We start from the raw sequence: 21,001 nt of genomic DNA, 5'->3' as shown, positions 1-21,001 counted from the left end.
CTGCTTTTGAACTCATTTGAATGTTCAAATACAAATACAATCTACAGTTTAGCCCAGTGCAAAGAACCAGTGGCGTAGCCTCGGGGGTAGTTTTGGACATAAACCCCCCCCGTCAGAGACAACATTTTTAGAAGATTTTTTTTCGAACCCTCTCAAATTAAAAAAAAATGAGTGGAAACCCCGTCCACCCCCCGAGACCAATTTTGTGACTACGCCACTGCAAAGAACAAATCAAGCCAAAATTTTCAAAACGACTCATCTGCTTTTGTAAACAAAGATTTAAACGACGATTTGATGAATCTGATAGTTCTCCCACGCAAACCAACACCATCAACCTCCACCTACCTATTGGTGGTGTTCGTTTGCGTGGGAGAGCAATCAGATCGTCGTTTAAATCTTTGTTTACAAAAGCAGATAAGTCGTTTTGAAAATTTTGTCTTGAAATATTTGATGAATTCAAATATTTTACAGTTTGAGAAGGGTACCCTTGGTTGTTTCATGAAACACTCAACCATGTAAAAGCTGCACTACAATTTCGACCACTGTGCAACCTAACAACGTGATTCTCAGCTGAGCGTTATGCGTTTGCGTGTTCAGCTTCGTTGTTGCGTATCGATCGGGAATTCTCGCGCGGAACGCCGCACCACGCCATCATCGGTAATGCTACGTTTTGACAGGGCAAGTGAGTTGAACAACTCAGTTGAATTCAATTGACTTGCCAAAAGTTGAACATGTTCAACTTTCTTTTCGTTCAAGTGAATTGAATTAAGGTGTTTACACGTTCAGTTCGCGTTCGATTCAAGCGACTTGCTCAATTCACTTGCCTTGTCTAAACGTAGCATAAAGGACAGAACAAAAACACGAATCAAAGTTCCCCTGAGACGAACTCAAACGCAACCATCAAGATGACTTCTTAGGCGTCCAAACAAGTTCGTCATACGGAATCGAGTGACGGCAATTGGCGCCGGCTATCTAACTAACGAGCGGCTTTGTAAACAACAGAAAATTACCACCGACTCGCAGAAGAAACCGGGAAGCGAGGTGTAAGAGCTCTGGATGGCTTTCGAGAACTCGTTCCGAGCAGCCAAACATTTTGTCGGTAGAGTGACAATAATAATTATGAATATTCAAGCAGGTGATTCGTCGATTTGAATTCCTTTTTATTCAAAGAAATGTGACATTTATTGTCAAACAAAATTTATTGATATACCTATATTTAATGCGAAAAAGGGATATTCTTTTAAAAATTCAAATCGTATTATCAATTTGTATGGGAATGGGATGAAGTACGTAATCAGTGTGTTCGTATTTAAGAAATAAATCGATCCATGGGGCTTCTGAGAAAAAAATCTGAATGTCAATTTGATGAATCATTAAACGTAGGGCTATTGCCTAGGATACTAAGAGAATGTGTTCTCTGCAACTAAAGTAGGTAGGGTATATGCTCCCATCTCCACCTCAGACCCTATATCCATCGCATTGTGCGCTCGCTTTACTTCATTCATTCGATACACGATATTTGCACTAATTTCTAACAACAAGTATTGGAACACATTCGTTTGGAATTAAATTAGATCATATTTTTCATATTTGACGAATTTCGCGCCAACTCGACCAGCGGTTGGCAGCACCATCTCAGAATCGTATGAAACTTGGTGGGCATAAAGATATGGGCATAAATATATGGCATACTTAGTTTTTCAAAAATTGTCAAGAGTAACATTTGATAAGGGCTTAATTTTTTTTCATGATTTTTTCAAAAATCGATGTAACTTTAAAATGACAAGACCTACAGAAAAGTGTTGTATGGCGGACTGTCGTAAAATTCCCTGAAGTTCTTTGGAAAAATATCCAAAAAATAAAAATCCGATTTCTACACTGAAAAAAATTAGTTTTAAAAATTAAAATCGATATTACAAAAAAACGTCATCTCAGAAATCGATGATTTTTTTTTCTGCAGATAGGTATTTTAATTATCTAACTTTTCTGGGAATAATGTTCCTGTGACATATTTAAGGAAAAAAAGTTTTTCTAACAAAAATTTTTTCCATGTCCATATTGAGTGAAAATTTATCAGCGTGTTTTATGCCTACAGCGCCAAATATAGGTTCAGCAGCCTATCATAAACCAACAACACATTTTGGAAATTTGTTTAGGAAGAAATTTAGCATAATCTAACATTAATGTGGACCAACATTTGAAAAGGGCGTATTTCTTATATCAATGTTACACACAAATGATCAGAATTGTGATGTTTAATGGACTATTGTAAATTTGTCTTAACTGTAAAATCTGAAAAATAAAAGAGCGTTTCGTTCACCGAGATTACAAATCAATGAATGTAAAGATTAAAATTGGTTTAGCAAAAAAAAAAATGATAATTTCATTAGGGAGATTTCGGGTGAACGCACATTCAAAGAATAATAACTTTTCGCATTTTTTCTATTTTATCTTCAATTTTATTTGTTACTACATTTAATTCTTATTTCTACATGAATACTCATTAATTTGTAAATTTACTCGAACAATTTGAAGACTTTAGGGTCTTCATCTGAGTTGGAATATTTTTAGCCATGATTTTATTATGAGCGATTAACCAAAAATGAAACTTTTGTGTGGCAGTTATAGTTTTTGCTTTTTTGAAAAGTTCATCAAACTCTTCTGCCATTGTTGAGTATTGCTCATTCGAGGTATAACAGAAATGTAATTCAGTGATATTTTTGTCTGATTGTGTAACTGCCCATTCGTACAACTCCCGAGGAGTCTTAATAGTTTTTTCATAATCTTTGGCAAGACTTGCTCGTTTTGCCATTCGTTTAAGATTGCCACCAATAGCTTCGCAATGTTCTTTTTATTTTTATAATGTGCTGCAGCTCCACCAGGTACAAAAGTATTTTTTTTGTAAAATCGATCGACTGTTTCAAAAAGTCAATTAATTTTGAAATAGATATTATAATTATAAAGACAGAAACACCGTCTTCGACCAGAGGTCGCACAGACTGAACACTTAACATCTAGCATGAGACAACGGACAGGACATTTACACAACACCCAGTAGACCAGTGGAGAGCTTTTCGCTTTACGAAAAGTTTTCTCCTTACCGGGGCGGGAATCGAACCCACACTCCACAGCACATGCGTCTAGACGATTGACGTCGCTAACCGCATGGCCACGAAACCAATGAATAAGTGAACAGCTTTTGTGTCATGCGTCGTTACTTCTGATTAATAAAGCTAACGTTTTCTAATTTACCGTTTCTTTTAAAGTAAACTTCGAATGGATGTATTGTTCCCTGGAAATTATTCCAACCCTGAGCAGCATTTTGGATAATGAACAATTTTCAGAGAAATCCAACAGTACAAGTATTTCACTTTGACCTAAAGTACTCTTTTTGTTTTTCAAAAAAGTGTATTGCTGTTTGCAAATAATGTCATGAGTTATAAGTTTATCAATTTTTTCAATAAAATACCAAATTCATCTACAGGCTTTATAACGGTTTCTAAATTACACCGATCATTGGTTAGCCTTTGCTGAAAAACAACATCTACTTTTCCACTATTACAATTAAATATCACTTCAGTTTCGTTTCGGCAACATTGCCCGTTTTCAAAGCAATTATTTGTTTTTTTTTGTAAACTCAATTGTTTTTAAATAAGTTACTTCGATACAAAAAGTCAAAGAAAATATAAACCCTTTTCAAATGTTGGTCCACAATTATGTTAGATTATGCTAAATTGCTTCCTAAACAAATTTTTATACGTTCAAAATGTGTCGCTGCTGAACCTATATTTGGCGCTGTAGGCATAAAACACGCTGATAAATTTTCACTCAATATGGACATGGGAAAAGTTTTTGTTGGAAAAACTTTTTTTCCTTAAATATGTCACAGGAACATTATTCCCAGAAAAGTTAGATAATTGAAATACCTATCTGCAGAAACAATTTCATCGATTTCTGAGATGAGGTTTTTTTGTAATATCGATTTTAATTTTTAAAACTAATTTTTTTTCAGTGTAGAAATCGGTTTTTTATTTTTTGGATTTTTTTTCAAAAAATTTCAGGGAAGTTTACGACAGTCCGCCATACAACACTTTTTTGTAGGTCTTGTCATTTCAAAGTCACATCGATTTAAAAAAAAAATCAATGAGAAAAAAATTAAGCCCTCATCAAATGTTACTCTTGACAATTTTTGAAAAACTAAGTATACAGAGTGGCTTAGAAATATCATATCTTTATGTCCACCAAATTTCATTCGAATCTGAGATGGTACAGCCAGCCCCATAGAAGGGTTGGCGCGAAATTCGTCATTTAAAGAAACAAATCTATAGTCGGCAAATTGAAATGCAAGTAACGTTCCATGAAAATGTCGATGCATCTTATAGATTATATCCATTTAATAAACGTGATGTATTTTTTTGAATATTTTTCGTCAAATTTAAAAAATATTTAGGTTCTATTTTAAGTTAAAGAATTGCTTTGCACAAATTGACCATTCGGCATTCGACGCAGAATTCTGCCCCATTGTTTCCAATTTTAAGTCGTCTGGATCGGGCTATGGGCTAAGATGTTAGGTCCAAAATATATATATTTTTAGACAAAAACGAGTGGAAAAGTCTAGCTCATTTTTAAGGCACTTATCCTCAAGCAATTTGCTCGCAGCAAGTTGCATTCGGCGGTGATTCCTGTCTCATTGATTCCTATTGAAAATTGACCGAATAAGACTATGGGCTCAGAACTTATGGCCAAAATACATTTTTTTAGACAAAATCTAATGAAAAAGTCTATCTCCTTGTTTTGCAACTTATCCTTAACAGATTCGCTTGCAACAAGTTGCATTCTGTGTGGATTTCTGTCCCATTGCTTTCTATTGAAACTGGGCTCATAGGATCAGAAGCTATGGTCGTAATACATTTTTACCCAAAAAAGCATAAAAGTCTCGCCAACTTTCAAAGCTGTTTAAGTGATCATATAGCCTTTACGTATACTTTGTGTACGAGAAAGGCAAAAAGTGAATTTCTGCCTGTCTGACCCTTATGTGAAAGGTTTTGGATGAGCTAGGACTAATTATATTTTACAAGACGTATATTTTAACGATACTAAAATGGCAGCTTTCATTTCCACAGTGATGTAGCTCAGAAGTGCAACGGATCTTAAGCACAACCAGCCCAATACGTTCAAACTATAGGAATACGAATCAAATCTTTTGTGAGTGTATCAAAGGTTAGGGTGTTGCTTACCTGACGAGCCGGTGAAACGTGTTGAACACAGGCCTGGGAAGGCGCCTCTTGGGTGAAGCTTTGATACCCGAGCAGGAGCGACGACCTCGATAACAGAAATTGGTATGATTTAGTTTTGCATAAGAGGTAAAATATCAAAAAATAATACCAAAAACTTATATGCAGAATACTTGAAATAATACTATTTCAATACCAAACGAATAACAATTGGTTATGCATTTGGTATTGAAATTCAATTTAATAACTGAGTTTGTTATGGCTTAAGTATTGTGCATATTAGTTTTTGGTATTATTCCTTTGGTATTTTACCTCTTATCCAGGGCTAGTTCATAACAGAGTATGGTATCAATAACAGAAATAAGTAAGTATTATTGAGCCATTTTCTCCTGCTCGGGTAGCTAAGCTTGAGCTACTCGTTAACGTCTGCTGATATCGTAGCTGTATATCGCTTGTAGTCGATGTTTTCATCCATACGCCTTTGGAACCTGTTGGACTACAGGCTGGGAGATGTGGACGTCCATATAGGAGATGTCCTGGTCCTGGCTCATCTCGAGCGCCGCAAGAGATAGTAACTTCCAGTTCAACGGCTTCGATGTGCTTTAGCTTGAAGCTTGGAAGAAGACGGCAGGCAATGTTGCTTCTTAAAGCGATGGCCACTTTTCCCCAACAATTATTCTCCCGATCTGACCTCACCAGAATAGGTTTTTAGGTGGGTTGCGATGATTAACGCAACGTCTATCTTCTTCTCCTCAGCGGTGGCCAATGATTTTGCTAATGAGCGAGCAAGCGTTCCAGTTGACCAGAAGTTATTATGAATGACAAAAAGGCTTAGTCGGCTTAGTCTAGTCAAAACAGGATTTGCAGGCGAAGCGCACGTTGGCTGAAGTTTGGAGTGCCAGGCCGTGAGGCTGTTTTACTATACTTGGCGCTCTAAAGACATCAACATGATTGCGAAAATCGTAGTATGCTACATAAGGAGACGGACGCATTGTTTTCACGTTCTGCCAATTTTTTTGACGTAGAACTACGTCTGTCTTTTCTATATTGAGGTACACTTTACGATTGCAAAAAATCGAAAAACGTCACGAAAATATGATAGACTTTGATCGTTAATTTCTCAGCCGTTTCTCGATGGATTTTCAGAAGATTTTTCTTGGACCATTCAATCAAGGAAGAGTCAACGCTTCATACCCGATGTACACTAAAGTCGTTTTTTACGCGATTTTTTTTAACACGATTCGCTTTTCATGCGTTTTTTTACTCGAATTTTGTTATTTTCGCGGTTCATTCAGACATATTTTGGGATTTACCTACGCGGTTTTTACGTTGTTTCATTTTACGCGGCCTGACTTCAGTGTGTTACAATATCTATATATATAAAAACCAATCTATGTATGTATGTTCGCTAACTACTTCTGAACCACTTGGCCGATTTCAACCAAATTTGGTACACACATTCTATATCCTCAGGGGAAGTTAACAAAGGGGTGGGATGGTCATTTGGAAAAGGGGGAGGGGTGGTGAGAGGGGTTTCGTTCAGAAAACGAACAATTCTGTGTAACTTTCAACTCCCAGAACCGATTTCAACCAAATTTTGTACACATATTCACTACGAGGAGGCGATCATATGGGATTTGGGAAAGGGGGAGGGGTTTTGTTCAGAAAACGGGCAATTCAAAGTGAATTATGAACCCCAGGACCGATTTGAACCAAATTTCGTACACATATTCTCTATGCTAAGGAAAAAATAACAAAGATGGTGGGATGGTCATTGGGAAAAGGGAGGGTATGAAGGGAGGCGTTGTCTTTGGAAATCGAGCAATTAAGTGCAACATCCAACCCCAGGACCAATTTCAACCAAATTTTGTACACATAATTTTCAGGATTTTCAGCTTTCAGTCACATGAAAATGTTGATAATTTCAAATCATTGCCAACGTTTCGATCCGGGGGTTTGGATCTTCATCAACGTTGGCAATGATTTGAAATTATCAACATTTTCATGTGACTGAAAGCTGAAAATCCTGAAAATTTGTACACATATTCACTACGAGGAGATACACATATTCACTACGATCACTACGAGGAGACGATCATATGGGAGGGTAAATTGGGAAAGGGGGAGGGGTCTGGAGGGTGGGGTATTGTTCAGAAAACGGGCAATTCATTGTAACTTCTAAACCCCTGTACCGATTTCAACCAAATTTGGTACACCCATTCTCTATCCTAAGGAGAAGAAGACAAAGGGAGTGGAATGGTCATTGGGGAAAGAAGGAGAGTAAGGGGGAAGGGGTTATCTTTAGAAAACGAGCAATTCAGTGTAACTCCCAACCTCCAAGACCAATTCCAACCTGATTTGGTATACATATTCTCTATTTTTGAAAGATGTTTATTGAAAAGGTAGAAGGGCCAAGGTGACAATGGGTCAAATGGGGGTGAGAATGGGTCACTGTTTCAACTACTTAGAATGATTGTAGAATGGATTCAATGTATCTAAGGGCAAGAAGACTAAAATATAGAAGACCTTTTTAACGATATTGCTATCCGACCTCCAGGCTGCCGGTGAGAGCGATGACCCATTGTCACCCCCAGACCCATTGTCACCCCTAATGATGGCGGTAATATATGGTTATATTTTATATAACTCAATGTTTGTATGCATGTGTGTATGTTCCAGCATAACTTCTGAACCTCTTAGCCGATTTCAGCCAAATTTGGAACATACATTTTTCAAATTAATGAGACGACGATAGAAGTTTTGGGAATGCTCTTTAGAAAAGAGGGAGGGTGTGTGGGAAGGAGTATTGTCCAGTTATCGATAAACTCAGTATGTACCCATTGGCCGATTTCAACCAAATTTGGAACACACATTCTTTTCTCGAGAAGACGAAGATAGGGGTTAGGGATGGTATTTAGAAAACAAGCAGGTTGTGGAGGGACTGGTTTTGTTCAGCTCTCAATAACCTCAGTGTAACTTCTGGTCTTAGCCGATTTCAGCCAAATTTGGAACACACATTCTTCATATTAAGGAAACGACGATAGTGGGTCAAAGAGGGAAAAGGGGAGGGTGTGGGGGAGTGGTATTGTTTAGTTATCGATCAACTTAACCCTTCATCGAAATCATGGTTTGCCCAGTGAAAAGCAATGATTAATGTGTTTCCTTCTGGATGGTGAATGTGATCCCTTCTTTAAAAATAGACGTTTGCCCGGAATAAAACACCGGTGGTTGTTTTTCCTTCTTTAGAAATAGACGTTTATCCGGAATAAGACGAGTTTGAGTTTAAACTCCCTTTTTCAAAATCAGTCAATGTTTTCACATAAAATCTGCCTTCTTTCAAAAATGATGAAGTATAAATAAAAAAACACAATTATCCTGTTGACCAATTGGTTTATTCATTTTCCGATTGTGAAAAAACTGCGAATCAAACTGGCAACTCCGAGCAAGGCCGGGTACATACTGCTAGTTTATGTATATTTACTATTGAGAACCTGCCAACAGTTTAGCAATCGGTTTCGGTGAATCAGTCAATCTCGTAAGTGCATCGCAAGCTTCTTCTTTCATAGCACTACATTCCAACTGGAACTTGGCCTGCTTTTCAACTTAGTAATCTATTAGCATTTCTTTAGTTATTAATTGAAAGCTTTCTATGCCCGCCATTGCATCAGTTGTATCTTGTGTATCAAAATTTTATTTTTATCTTCTTTTTCAAATGTTGGTCTATAAATTATATACATCACCAGGGTTCGTAATACTCACTCAATCTGTACATTACATACAGCTACGTAGTTCAACGTCACCTTTGCGAACAACCCGATTGGGCTGTACCTGGCTGTACTTTTGAGTTTTTTAAATTAAAAAAAAATAAAAAATAAACGAACTATGTGAATATTCGGCCACTACCTGGAGCCTAAGAAGGAAGAATGGATGCATTTACATGAAGACATTGCGCATTGATAAAACGGAACCTGGATCGGGCCATTCTGAGCAGTTTCTGGTGAAAAATGTATCGGTGGATTGGCATTTCTAACAATATTGGCTCCATTAAGGTGAATCGCGTTGGAATCCAATTTCAAATCTACATACATAGCGCTTTCAAGGGCACATACCAAAAGTAGTGCTAATCACCCATAAATTTACATTTGTGCTTAAGGAACATTTGGATATTGCATAAGAAGTGTATGCATTTGTTTGTTTTGTATGTTTTCGAAATACTTGGATAATTTTATACTTTAAGGCGAAATGCTTTTGGATACAGTTTGAAACAGAATAAAACTGATTTTTTTTTCAGCAAAATATCAAAAGAGTACAGAAGGGAAAGGATGTAGAGATTACGATCAGATATTATGCAAATGCAAAAAAAAAATATTTGAAGCATCTCCATAATATCATCTACAATGTGCACAATGTGAACACGCTCTCAGTGACTATACTAATTATTTGTATGGTCTCGATGGATATAAATTTTATTATTTTTGGGTGAAAAATCGCAGTACTCTGTGCCTTATTAGGCAGAAAATAAAATCAGTTTTATGAACGTAAAGACGCAAGACAAACGGTTACGAAACAACAATGAACAAAACTTTTCAAGTTTTTGGTTACTACAATGTGGTGAATTAGAAGTATTAACAATTTCTTGACAACGAAGTAAACACGACTATCTGTCGCAAAATTAGTCTGAAGAATGATCGTTGTTCCAAACATTTTGTGTTTTTCAGTAATTCACAGCATACTCTGATTTTTTTTAACTAAATCATGATTGTTTACTTATCATGTTTTATTATTGTTGTTATTGATTATTGATTAAATTATTGTTGTTATTGATACACAATCGATTTTTCAGAGTGCCGTCAAAAAACGGCTTTTCAAATATTCGGGGGAAATTGATCCCTCTCTAAGAACTTGCTTTGATAAAATTAGTAAGGTGCTCTCAGATTTTTAAAATATTTTTACTTTTTACTAGAATTTTCGAATTGCTGTGCGTATACGTGAACGATTTTTGTTATTGAATTCGACAGCACATGCCATTTTAAAATTTGGGAGACTTGATCCCCTTTTTATGATATCTACGCAATAAATAATTTTTCCTGACAACCCTTCATCAAATCTGTCAAATCTACAATAAATTAGAAGCCTGAGAATAGATTTATATTTTTTTGAATTTTTTCGCCAAATTTTAGTATGGGTGACTAATGGGGGATCAAGTGTCCTCATATTTAGGCTATACCTTCAAATCCAAATATCCTTAAACTTCAATGGAATGTTAACATTTTCATCAGTACAGATCATTAAGCATATTTATGGCTTTGTGCTGTGTAAAAACGAAAGCATTTGGTCATTGTTATGAAAAGTTGTTCAAATTTTGCTTGGCCAATAAAAAAAGATCAAAAAAAAGGTCAAAACAAACAAACCGTCCTGCAGAATAAATAAGGCTGTCAATCCAAAAAATAACTCACCACATAAAAGTCATTTGTCTAGAGGATCTGTACTAAAAACTACGCTAGAACAAAACTACTTTAGTCCTCGAAAACTACTTTAGTCCTGTGAATAAAATGCCCAATGTGATACAGTAATTCAAACTAAATCAAGAACAATTAATCCTATCAACTTATCAACCTTATGAAGTATCTTCCAATTCAAATCCTGCACGGTAGGCCTGTCCGTTTTAATATGTGTGTCATTTATGAAATACTGCAAATATAAATGCTGACAAGAAAATTCTCGGAATCTAGCTGTACAGTGTACATGTGCTAAGACAAGACAAGATAATAATTTATAACTATTGGATTGGGATTGAATCATGGAAATATCAGAAAAAAACATACGTCACGCAAACATTGGAATATCATCTCCCTTCCTATTTTTTTTTATTCAATTTCATTTACTTTTTTGATGGGTCGTCACAGTTCTTGTTTAGAAACGTGAAATATTCTATGAATGGCCCCTTACTGGAAATACTATAAAATAAGCATTGTTCGTCCTAATCTTTGCATATTCTGTTATGAAATGTTCTGTAATGAATAAGATTTGCTTTAATATCTTTGTGAATCTATTTATGATAGTGTTTCCAGACACGAAAAATATATTCGATAACGATAACACTTTTGCGATAATGCTTCGTTGACGATAAAATGAGCGTTGAATTAACGTTATCGTTATCGAGTATTCGTTGATTTATCGATAATTATCGAGTTAACTGTAAAGTGTAACATGTACTACAGTTTGAAGTGCAAATATTCACAAGCTGGATTTGCAATATCTGTTTTAAAAATATTGTATCGCCTTACAATATTCGAGAACGCCTTTAAATCCTGGAATTAAATTGGGATTCAAGGAGGTCACCGAATTGACCAACACATTATTTCGTTCAATCATTAAAGATCTTACAGAGTCGCAGTTCTCCATAGTGGAGAATCTGAGAGCATTTTTAATGTCTACCTATACTTATGTTTAATCTAGCATTATTAACAAAACTTCTGTTTTGAAGATCCGGAGCACCAGTTATATGAATATTTTATGACTCACAGTTTAGACTAAACTTCTTAGTCTAACCAAATCATAGGTGACGAGATTAGTACACCAATCTGTTGAGAGAATATTCACTTGGTACTGGTGCTGCCTGGAATGCAGCCTACAGATCGCTGCATCAAATAAATTTCTAGTACTTGGATCCCAATATATTGTCTATGACATCTAAAAAAAACACTAACCACCAACAGAGCACCTCACTTCTCATCGTTTCGTAGAGCAGCATGCATTAAGCAATAATTTTAGATTGCCCCGCTTCAATCAAAATTAACTCTGATTAACCAGCTGCAAACAATTTGTTCCATTCTCGACTTCTGTCAAAATTTTACACCAACTTTGTTCGCGTAATCTAGTAACCACGTTATCGCAAAATTATCGAGTTAACTTAAGTTAAATTATCGGCGATAACGATAAACTAACGATTAGCAACCCTGGTCATAAGTATTGGTCATGTTTTCATTGTAATCTATATGAATTCAAACTAATACTTTTATTCATCAATGTATAAGCCGTGGCACTAGACTAGACCGTGTCCCATCCGGTGACGTCGAGGACCTATAAGGAGTGTACATTATTCCTCTTAGCTAAGTCACTCTAAACGATCAATCAACATTTATAAAGTAAACGGAGCGGTTGGTACGAGATGTCCCCGTTCTATGGCTTAAATGTGATATCAAGTTAAGAACTGATTTTCACAAAAAAAAATCTACAACGCTGCACAGTGGGCCTGGCCGCTTTTATGTTTAAACTTCGTTTATAATGTGCTTTAAACATAAATAATGACAAGAAAAATGATAGAACTAGTTGATTCTATCATTTTCCAGGATTCTTCCAAGAGTTGGCTGTGTATGTGTAGACTAGACTAGACTAGAGTAGACTAAAGACACCAACATCATTGCCATATAAAAGTTTCAAAAAGAAAGGATACTCGCGATATCTTCATCTTGGAACACTGAACGCTCGTTAACAAGTTTTTAACTTAGTTGATTTTTTGTAGATTTTAATCATTATTTGCTTCTCTGACAATTAAATTTGGCAGGAAATATTCGCTTCAGTCTTTTTAAACACAACATATTCTGAAAAACAACTGGCATATACGAGGCAATCGTGAAATAGAATAAGTAAAACTTACACATGAACACATGCTATGGTAAAACGACCTATTATGGCAAACAAAATTGATTTCTAAAATTCTTCAAAAATGAACTGCTTATCTTTTTCACATTGCAGTAGTACCACAACGATAGGACGTTTTATCCTACACCAAGTTTTGATATCAACCACATAAGGTTCAAAATTACTGTCCCTTCTAAATTCTAATTTGGGGCCCTCCTTAGCCGTGCGGTAAGACGCGCGGCTACAAAGCAAGACCATCCTGGGGGTGGCTGGGTTTGATTCCCGGTGCCGGTCTAGGCAATTTTCGGATTGGAAGTTGTCTCGACTTCCCTAGGCATAAACGTATCATCGTGCTAGCCTCGTAATATACGAATGCAAAAATGGTAACCTGGCTTACAAACCTCGCAGTTAATAACTGTGGAAGTGCTCAATGAACACTAAGCTGCGAGGCGGCTCTGTCCCAGTGTGGGGATGTAATGCCAATAAGAAGAAGAAGAAGCAGAAATTCTAATTTGAAGCTTGAAAAGGGTTCCTTTTTCGTTTTTTCAGTATATTGTTCACTGGCATTATGCAGTGTCCAGTGGCATATAATGCTATCGAATTATCAGAAAACTAGAGCCAACCAACAGCATTACATTGCAGAATCATAAGCAGTTTCATTGCATCGGATATCTTCTGGTAGCTATAGTGCACTACGAATAGAAAGGAATTTAAGGAACATTAATTGGCAGTGCTGTTCAAAACCGAAATACAAAACATGCCAATAATCGCATCATTGAGAATTTTGTGCAGCGATGCACAATTATACGAAATAATAAAAATGTATGATAAATTGTTCACGGTTATATCGATGAGCAACCTAAATCAAACAAAAACGAAGAGAAATCATTATAGAATGAGTTAACATCTTTGAACACGATCCAAAAAAATAGACATAAGCACCATTTAAGTACTGATCATGCTCGGCCAAAACGTAAATCGAAAAGACATTGCCAATGAAGAATTCTAAGAACAAACATTTTTTGTTTAGACTTGCAAATTGCCTGAACCTGCAGAACAGACAGCCTATAAATCCGTTACAGATGAATTCTAATTTGATCTTCAAAATGACTAATCAAAACAGGAACCCATTCGATTCTTCCATTTTTATTGACGATTTCAGGAAAACAAACATTTGTTAGGCTGATTTCTTTTCCGCAATTTATATTCATCTATCACAGTGGAAACGCTTCGTTCTCATCGGCTTCCTTCATCAGTCCGTTCGCGATCGTGGTGAAAAGTTTGGAGAAGAACTGCTCGACCGGTGCTTTTGTTCGATCCATTATCAATTCGGGAGCTTCGTTAATGGCATCATTGGCGGCCTGCTCGAGCTGTGGCCTACCCTTCAACAGGTTTGTCATGTTGAACTTGGCAGTACCGGCATACTTAATCTTCACGTCCATCGGGTGGAATTGCATCGTTTTTCGTCCGTTGCTATTTTCAACGAAGAAGTAGTTAATTTTGACCAGAAGTTTCACGTCAGCTGAAAACGAAAGCTTTTTGTCATTTCAATTGATTTGTAATAATACTTGAGCTCAACTTACTCAGATCTAGAACCGAATCGCCATCACCATCAATCAATAGCAAGCCAATTCTCATATTGATATTATATTTCCCTTTTAGCCTAAGATTATCCAAAGTGATCAGCAGGTTGATGGTCTTGCTCTCGGTGTTGACGCTGAAGTAAAAATTCATTATTGGTTTTTAATTTCAAACAAATCCGCATTAGCCACTCACTGTAACTTGTCCACGTGGAAATTTCTGGCACCAGTTATGACCGTGTCCAAGTAGGTGGCCCGTAAATTTTCTCCATCATCGATATCTAACCGATCCATGAACAGAGGATCCAAGCTGGGAAGTTTAGTACCATTCCCGTAGTCTCCGGATACGATGTTCGATCGCATTTTCTCCACAACGTTCAGCATACACTTTTCCAAATTGGGATCATTTCGATTGCAGACATTTATAGTGGGAGCTGCAAAATCCAATGAAATTTATTATTCAGATTAATTGATTAGAGTTTTATCGCAAAAATTAACTCACGTAGATAGCAACTAACGGCACTTAATCCAAACAGCAGCACAAATACAAGTCGGTTCATTTTAGCTGTAAGCTTTTCGCGGTTCTACTAACTAGAGATGTTGGCACAAAGTGTTGCAAATATGATCTCAGAGGAATTCTTTTATACATTCACGTTGACTCTATTATGTCATTAAAGCTGTGCGTTTATTACCCCGAAAGAACATTATTGTCGCTTTCGTAGTCCTGTTCCGTCGTACTAACCTACGTCATTATGGGTCATAACAGTACAATTCCGAAGTTCAACATTTTATCACCAGCAATAGAACGAACAGAACTATCCTGCCGCTTTGTTTGATATTTGCTTCTTCATCTTAGATCGGTTGAAAATCAAATGTTACTGCATCTCGTCTTTGTTCTTGACGTATGTAGAGATATTAGATTTCGCCGAACTTGTTCAATCTGATCGAACCTACGAACAATAAATAAATTACAGAAAAATTGATGCATGCTAAAGTTCAATTTATACTACAATCATGATAAATATAGTGCCTCAGATCTTTCATTTGTTAAATTCTCTCATTTTTTTAACGATTTTTGAAAGCTTTGGATGACTTGTCACGATTCTCCAAAGTCTTCCTAAACTCTAAATAACGTGTAGTACATCTTGATTTGATTACTGACAACTTTCCCTTAATTACAGATGATTATTAATGATGAATTCGTTTAACGATAATTCGTACTACGGGCAAGTTAGTTCAAAAGCCTATTTACGGTTGCATATGCTAGTGATAGACAGAAGTGGGTTAAGACATTAGGCCGAAGGTCATTTAGCAGAAGGTCATTAGGCCGAAAGGTCTTAGGCCCTTCTTCTATCTGTCTTCTTCCTTCTTCTATCTGTCTTCTTCCTTCTTCTTTCTTCCTTCTTCCTCCTTCCTTCTTCCTTCTTCCCTCATGCTTCCTTTTTCCTTCTTTCTTATTCCTTCTACCTTTTTCCTTCTTTCTTATTCCTTCTTTTTTCTTCCTTCTTCCTTCTTCCTTAATTCTTCTTCCTTCTTCCTTTTTCCTCTTTCCTTCTTCCTTTTCCCTTCTTCCTTAATTCTTCTTCCTTCTCCCGTCTTCCTTTTCCACTTTCTTCCTTCTTTCTCCCATATTGCTTATTTCTTCTTCTTTCTTTCTTCTTCCTTCTTCCTTTTTCCTTCTTCTTTCTTCTTTTTTTTCCTTCTTCTTCTTTCTTCCTTCTTCCTTCTTACGCCTTCCTTCTCTACGCCGTGAAATCTCTCTTCTTTTTTCTTCTTCCGTTCTACTTCTTCCTCACTTCACACTACTCACTACTCACACCCCAGTTCTCATTCGGCCTAATGGTCTTCGGGCTAATGACCCAGCATCAGCCGGTAGCAAAAGTTAACAATGTTGTGAGAGCTCATATGTAAATAGGTACATTATGCGGAAGATATTGATTTTAAAAATGTATTGGAGGTAACCACTTTCCCTTCGATGGGTTTCGAACCCACGACCCTACAGTACGCTAGACTGGTGCTTTAACCAACTAAGCTGTGAAGGACCTCCGTCGGCCTTCGCAACCTAGCGGCCACTGAATAAGCTCTAAATTCCCAAATTGGACGCATAGTCAAATCACTAGCAATCCATTTGTCAAGCCAACACTTCCACATGTGTATAGTACACGTTCACATTAGAGGAGCATGAGTATCGTGCTGCTGTGTCCGGAGCGGACGCTCTTTGCGGAATCCAGATGGCTCGCGCGCGCCGCAAAACATCTTTCTTGTATTCAACAAATTAAGCCCGTTAGCCCCGCCTCTTTGTCATCTGATATTGGTGCTTATATAATGTGCTAGGGTGGCTCAAATTAGTATGGGAAAAACTTTGTTCAATTTTTGTGATGAGCCGCCCTCTTATTCGGTTCTATTTGATGGCCTGATGCTCTGGACAAAATTTCAGCCAAATCGGTCAACGTTTGGCTAGTGCTAAACTCGTTGGAAGTTTATATGGAAAAATGTATGCAGAAACATCCAAAAACAGTAAATTGCAGCTGGACTACACAACTTACGATGAAGAACTATGATACTCATTCAGATCTTGGAGAATTTAATACAGAATGTTATGCAGAAAACCGCGAGAAGATTCGAGCTTGCCCGGCTAAGTTATTAGCATTTCTCTGCAGTGGAGTTTGAGCAAATTTCGTTTCTTTTACCTTTGAAAAGAAATAAATTCACCCCTACAACACTCCAGTAAAATGCTAATATCTTTGCGTAATAAACTCTAATCTTCTCGCGGTTTTCAGCATAACATTCTGTATTTTATTTTACAAAAACTGAATGAGTATCATGGTTCTTGTTCGTAAATTGTGCCGTCCAACTGCAAATCACTGTTTTTGGATGTTTCTGCATACATTTTTTCATATAAACTTCCAACGAGTTTAGCACTGCCCAAACGTTGTCCGATTTGGCTGAAATTTTGTCCAGAGCATCAGGGCATCAAATAGAACCGAATAAGAGGGCGGCCCATCAAAAAATTTGAAAAAGTGTTTTTTGAGCCACCTTAATGTGCACTCATAACGATTAATGAAGGGGCGGGGCTAATGGAATTACTTCATTAGATTCAAGAAAGCTCCTTTCTAGCGCGCGTGAGCCATTTTCATAGGGATTTCGAACATCGAAGCATCGGAGAGAATTCTATGTCCTGAAAAAATTTCTCGCAAGATTTTGAATTTGGTTGTGAGCTGTTGTGAGATTGGACAAATCAAGCATCCGAAAGATATTCAATTTGCAAAAAAGAGCTAACCGCGGTGGAGGTTGGTACTCGGATTCTGATGGCTTTTCCACAAACGTAACCTTTAAGTGGTCTTGTTGTGTAGGGGTTATCACGCCTATCTAGAGAGTAGGAGGTTGAGGGTTCGAGTCCCTCCAAGACACGTGGATTTTTTTTCGCAAATTTCATATCAATTTGTCCATTTCGAAACATGTGCTGTGCATATGCACAGCCAAGATATTTAACAAAAAAATGGTTTTCGTACGGCCGAGTTGCCGAATAATATGCATTTAATTGTGAGCTGTTGGTTATTTAAGATGCGTATTGTTGAGAAGAATAACAACAGAAATATGACTGAAGACGAAGTTTCTTCATATTACAATATTATCTCTTGGCATCTGTCGGTCCGAGCGACGTTCGGTGAAGGGTGGTTGCTGTAGATAGTTTCCACTAAAGTGGCGTCTTCATCGATTTTATACAAAAGCCACCGTTTTATGCTGTTCCTGAGAAGAACCAATTTTCTTTTCCCAATGCTAATGCCAATAACTAACTGCATCCAAACGCTTGTCGGAACCTTGCGGTTAAATTGTCTGACAGCCACTCGATGATTTTTCGCTAAGACGCCACCATTTGGAATAAATTTTCAGCATTGCCACTGCACTGGTGCTACCCGCGCCTTCGTGCTGCTGTGTCCGCTCTGCTGAGATCTTGTTTAACCGCTCTTTGCAGAACCCCGATCGGAATGGCTCGAGCGCGTCGGAATACAGCTTTCAATTCATTATGCCCGTTAGTCCCGCCCCTTTACGATCTGTTATGGGTGTAAATATAATGTGCACTTGTAACGATTAATGAAGGGGTAGGGCTTATGGGATTAATGCATTAGAAACAAGAAAGCTGCTTTCCAGCGTGCGCGAGCGCGATTGGGATTCCGCAGAGAGTGGACGAGGTCTTGTGGAGTGGAGGTCTTGTGAGATATTATTACGCATTACAAATTAAATGCATAGAAAAAATACAATTACATTATACAATATACAATTCTAATAATTTATGCTGTCGTGTTTCAAATTCTACCAAAAACAGATTTCTTTCAGAAAACTGTATTTGTTACGCGTTATGCGGGGTAGTTCTTTAATTTGTTACAGATTGCTACGAGGGGGTGGGAAGTTCGTAAAATCAACGTTTTTTTGCGCTACGTAATATTTGAACAGACCCTTATTCAAAATGCATATTATTGAGAAGAGTAACAACAGAAATTTTACCCAAGACGAAGTTTCTGCAATTACAAAACATAGGCAGTCGTCGGCGGAAAGTCAACTTTCTGGCAAGATCCTTTGATATTATTTCTATTGGTTGAAATGAAATCGATTTATTACGGTCCACCATTTTATACAAAGTTGATGCGCGACGAACTTTCTTCAAAGTACAAAACTTAATTATTTGGCGACTACTAAAAGTTGCCTTCGGTAGCAAACAGAAACCAAGCTACAACGCCAAGCGCTGATTCCACCGAAACAGTCCATGTTTGCAATTAACCATTTCTTTCCAGAAAATGCTAGTCCTGAGAAGAACCAATTTTCTTTCCCCAATGCGCCTTTTTTATGACTAACTAACGTCACAATTTGGAATAAATTGTCAGCATCGCCACTGGAGGCGCGGGATCGCAACAGTGTTTTTTTGTAGTCAGCCCTTTCTTTATATAAAATGCTGGTTGAGGCTGAATGATCAGCAGCAACACGCCGACGACCACCACCAATGCGATGGATTTCTGTTGAAAATGTTACCAGCGCCTCCGTGATGCTGTGTCCACTCCGCTGCGATCGCTTTGATGCGTCCGCTCTGCGTGAAATCTTGTTCAAACTGAGGATAATATCCAAACCCGCTAGTTGCTTGATTTTGATGTCTGTGTTTGTGATGCATGTACGTGATTGGTTGGTTTACCTTTTTCTAAGCTTTTTATTACTTATCGATTAGGCCGATACAAATATTAAATTTATTTTATGTCCGACAGCTCTTGGAATGTACGATGGGAGAGAAATAACAAGGAAACAAAAAAAAGTCCAAAATGCAATTATTCCACATTCTTCCAAACAGTCTCAGAATAAATCTCTATTGCTTTGTAAAAATAGCTAATCAGAGTTACACAATACATAGGCTATATGGCAAATTGGTTTCCCTCTCAGCCCCATATACATGTGGTATTTATGAACTGGGATCCAATCGTCACACACTCACTCTCGTGTTCTGAGCACTTTTTGGGGGATATAGGGCCAACGTAAAAGATCTCCATCCTTGAATTGGGCCCTGATTCCTATTGGCTTCATTTATTTCTCTGTTAGGGTTTCGTCACCAGGGGATCCTAGGTCTGCCCCTGCTGCGATGTCCTGCCAGATTCCAGCGCTTGCTTGCAAATTTCGTCTCCGCTCTTACATGGTGTATGAAAGGCCTACGTCCATTCACACTGTGGAGTTGCTGTTGATATCGGATTTCGATGGCATCGTCGATGGGACTCAACATTCAGAATCCAGTTGTGAGACCACCAGGTCCGAGTTGTAAAACATTGACATCGGTTGATGAATACTTGCAAATCTAAGAGATATCTGCTAATGCGTACCAAGTATTACTGGCGTATAACATTACAGATTCCACGTTAGAGTTGAGTATTCGGGGTTTGGTGCATTGCCTAGACCGCCACCCAACGTTGACTGGCTTTGGTTTTCGACCTTTTCCACTGTTTTCACGGCTGCCGTGGAGTTGAAGTTGTTCACATCCTATGATTCGGTGTAGTTGATGTTGATGAGGGGAGCGTTCAACCAGGTCATTCAATTTACTCCACTGTTGCGTTAGTACTGCAGTAGCGTCAACTGGGTCGAGGTAGTATGATTGCTCTATGGTGATAGGCTGCAAGAGCAAGCCATGATTTCGTCGATTTATACGGGCAACAGCAACAGAGATATAATACATCCAGCCTTGTCTCCCTTTAGCGATTATATTGTGCTGGACTCTGGATTTTGTCAAGGCCTCGCTTGCTTCTAGGGACGCCCCTCAGTTTTTCGTGTTTCAGGCGATTGGAGACTTTTTCGTGGTCAATCAGTACCAAATGGAGGGACTCTTGAAATTCATTGATCTGCTCCAGGATGGTGCAAACCATGGCAGTTTGGTGCTCACATGATCATCCGGGCGAAATCTTGTCTGCTGCCGTCGCAGAATCGTCAACCTTTCCCTGTATCTGAATTAGGATAAGTCGTCAAAAGTGGTCTTAGTGATCGAACCAATGTATCAGCTGATCATTTGGATCA

The 21,001-nt window shown here is 37.7% G+C and overlaps 1 protein-coding gene across 1 annotated transcript; it reads right to left on the bottom strand.

The window, feature by feature from the left end:
• Positions 1-14,014: 14,014 nt before the first annotated feature.
• LOC134218196 (uncharacterized) lies at positions 14,015-15,409 on the bottom strand. Its single transcript, XM_062697103.1, has 4 exons — positions 14,961-15,409; positions 14,655-14,892; positions 14,462-14,595; positions 14,015-14,400 (listed from the first exon to the last, which is right to left on the bottom strand). The coding sequence occupies exons 1-4, from the start codon at positions 15,016-15,018 to the stop codon at positions 14,093-14,095; spliced, it is 738 nt and encodes a 245-aa protein (XP_062553087.1). The 5' UTR covers positions 15,019-15,409; the 3' UTR covers positions 14,015-14,092.
• Between the last annotated feature and the right edge of the window lie 5,592 nt (positions 15,410-21,001).

The sequence above is a fragment of the Armigeres subalbatus genome, chromosome 2 (genome assembly GCF_024139115.2).
Source record: "Armigeres subalbatus isolate Guangzhou_Male chromosome 2, GZ_Asu_2, whole genome shotgun sequence".
Lineage (NCBI taxonomy): Eukaryota > Metazoa > Arthropoda > Insecta > Diptera > Culicidae > Armigeres > Armigeres subalbatus.
This window is presented reverse-complemented; position numbering and strand designations above follow the sequence as displayed.

Excerpts from the sequence above, each read along its gene's own strand:
- LOC134218196 (XM_062697103.1), bottom strand. The coding sequence starts at position 15,018 with ATGAACCGACTTGTATTTGTGCTGCTGTTTGGATTAAGTGCCGTTAGT. Across the intron at positions 14,596-14,654 it reads TTCCACGTGGACAAGTTACA|CGTCAACACCGAGAGCAAGA; the intron begins GTGAGTGGCTAA and ends TTTTTACTTCAG. Across the intron at positions 14,401-14,461 it reads CGATTCGGTTCTAGATCTGA|CTGACGTGAAACTTCTGGTC; the intron begins GTAAGTTGAGCT and ends TTTCGTTTTCAG.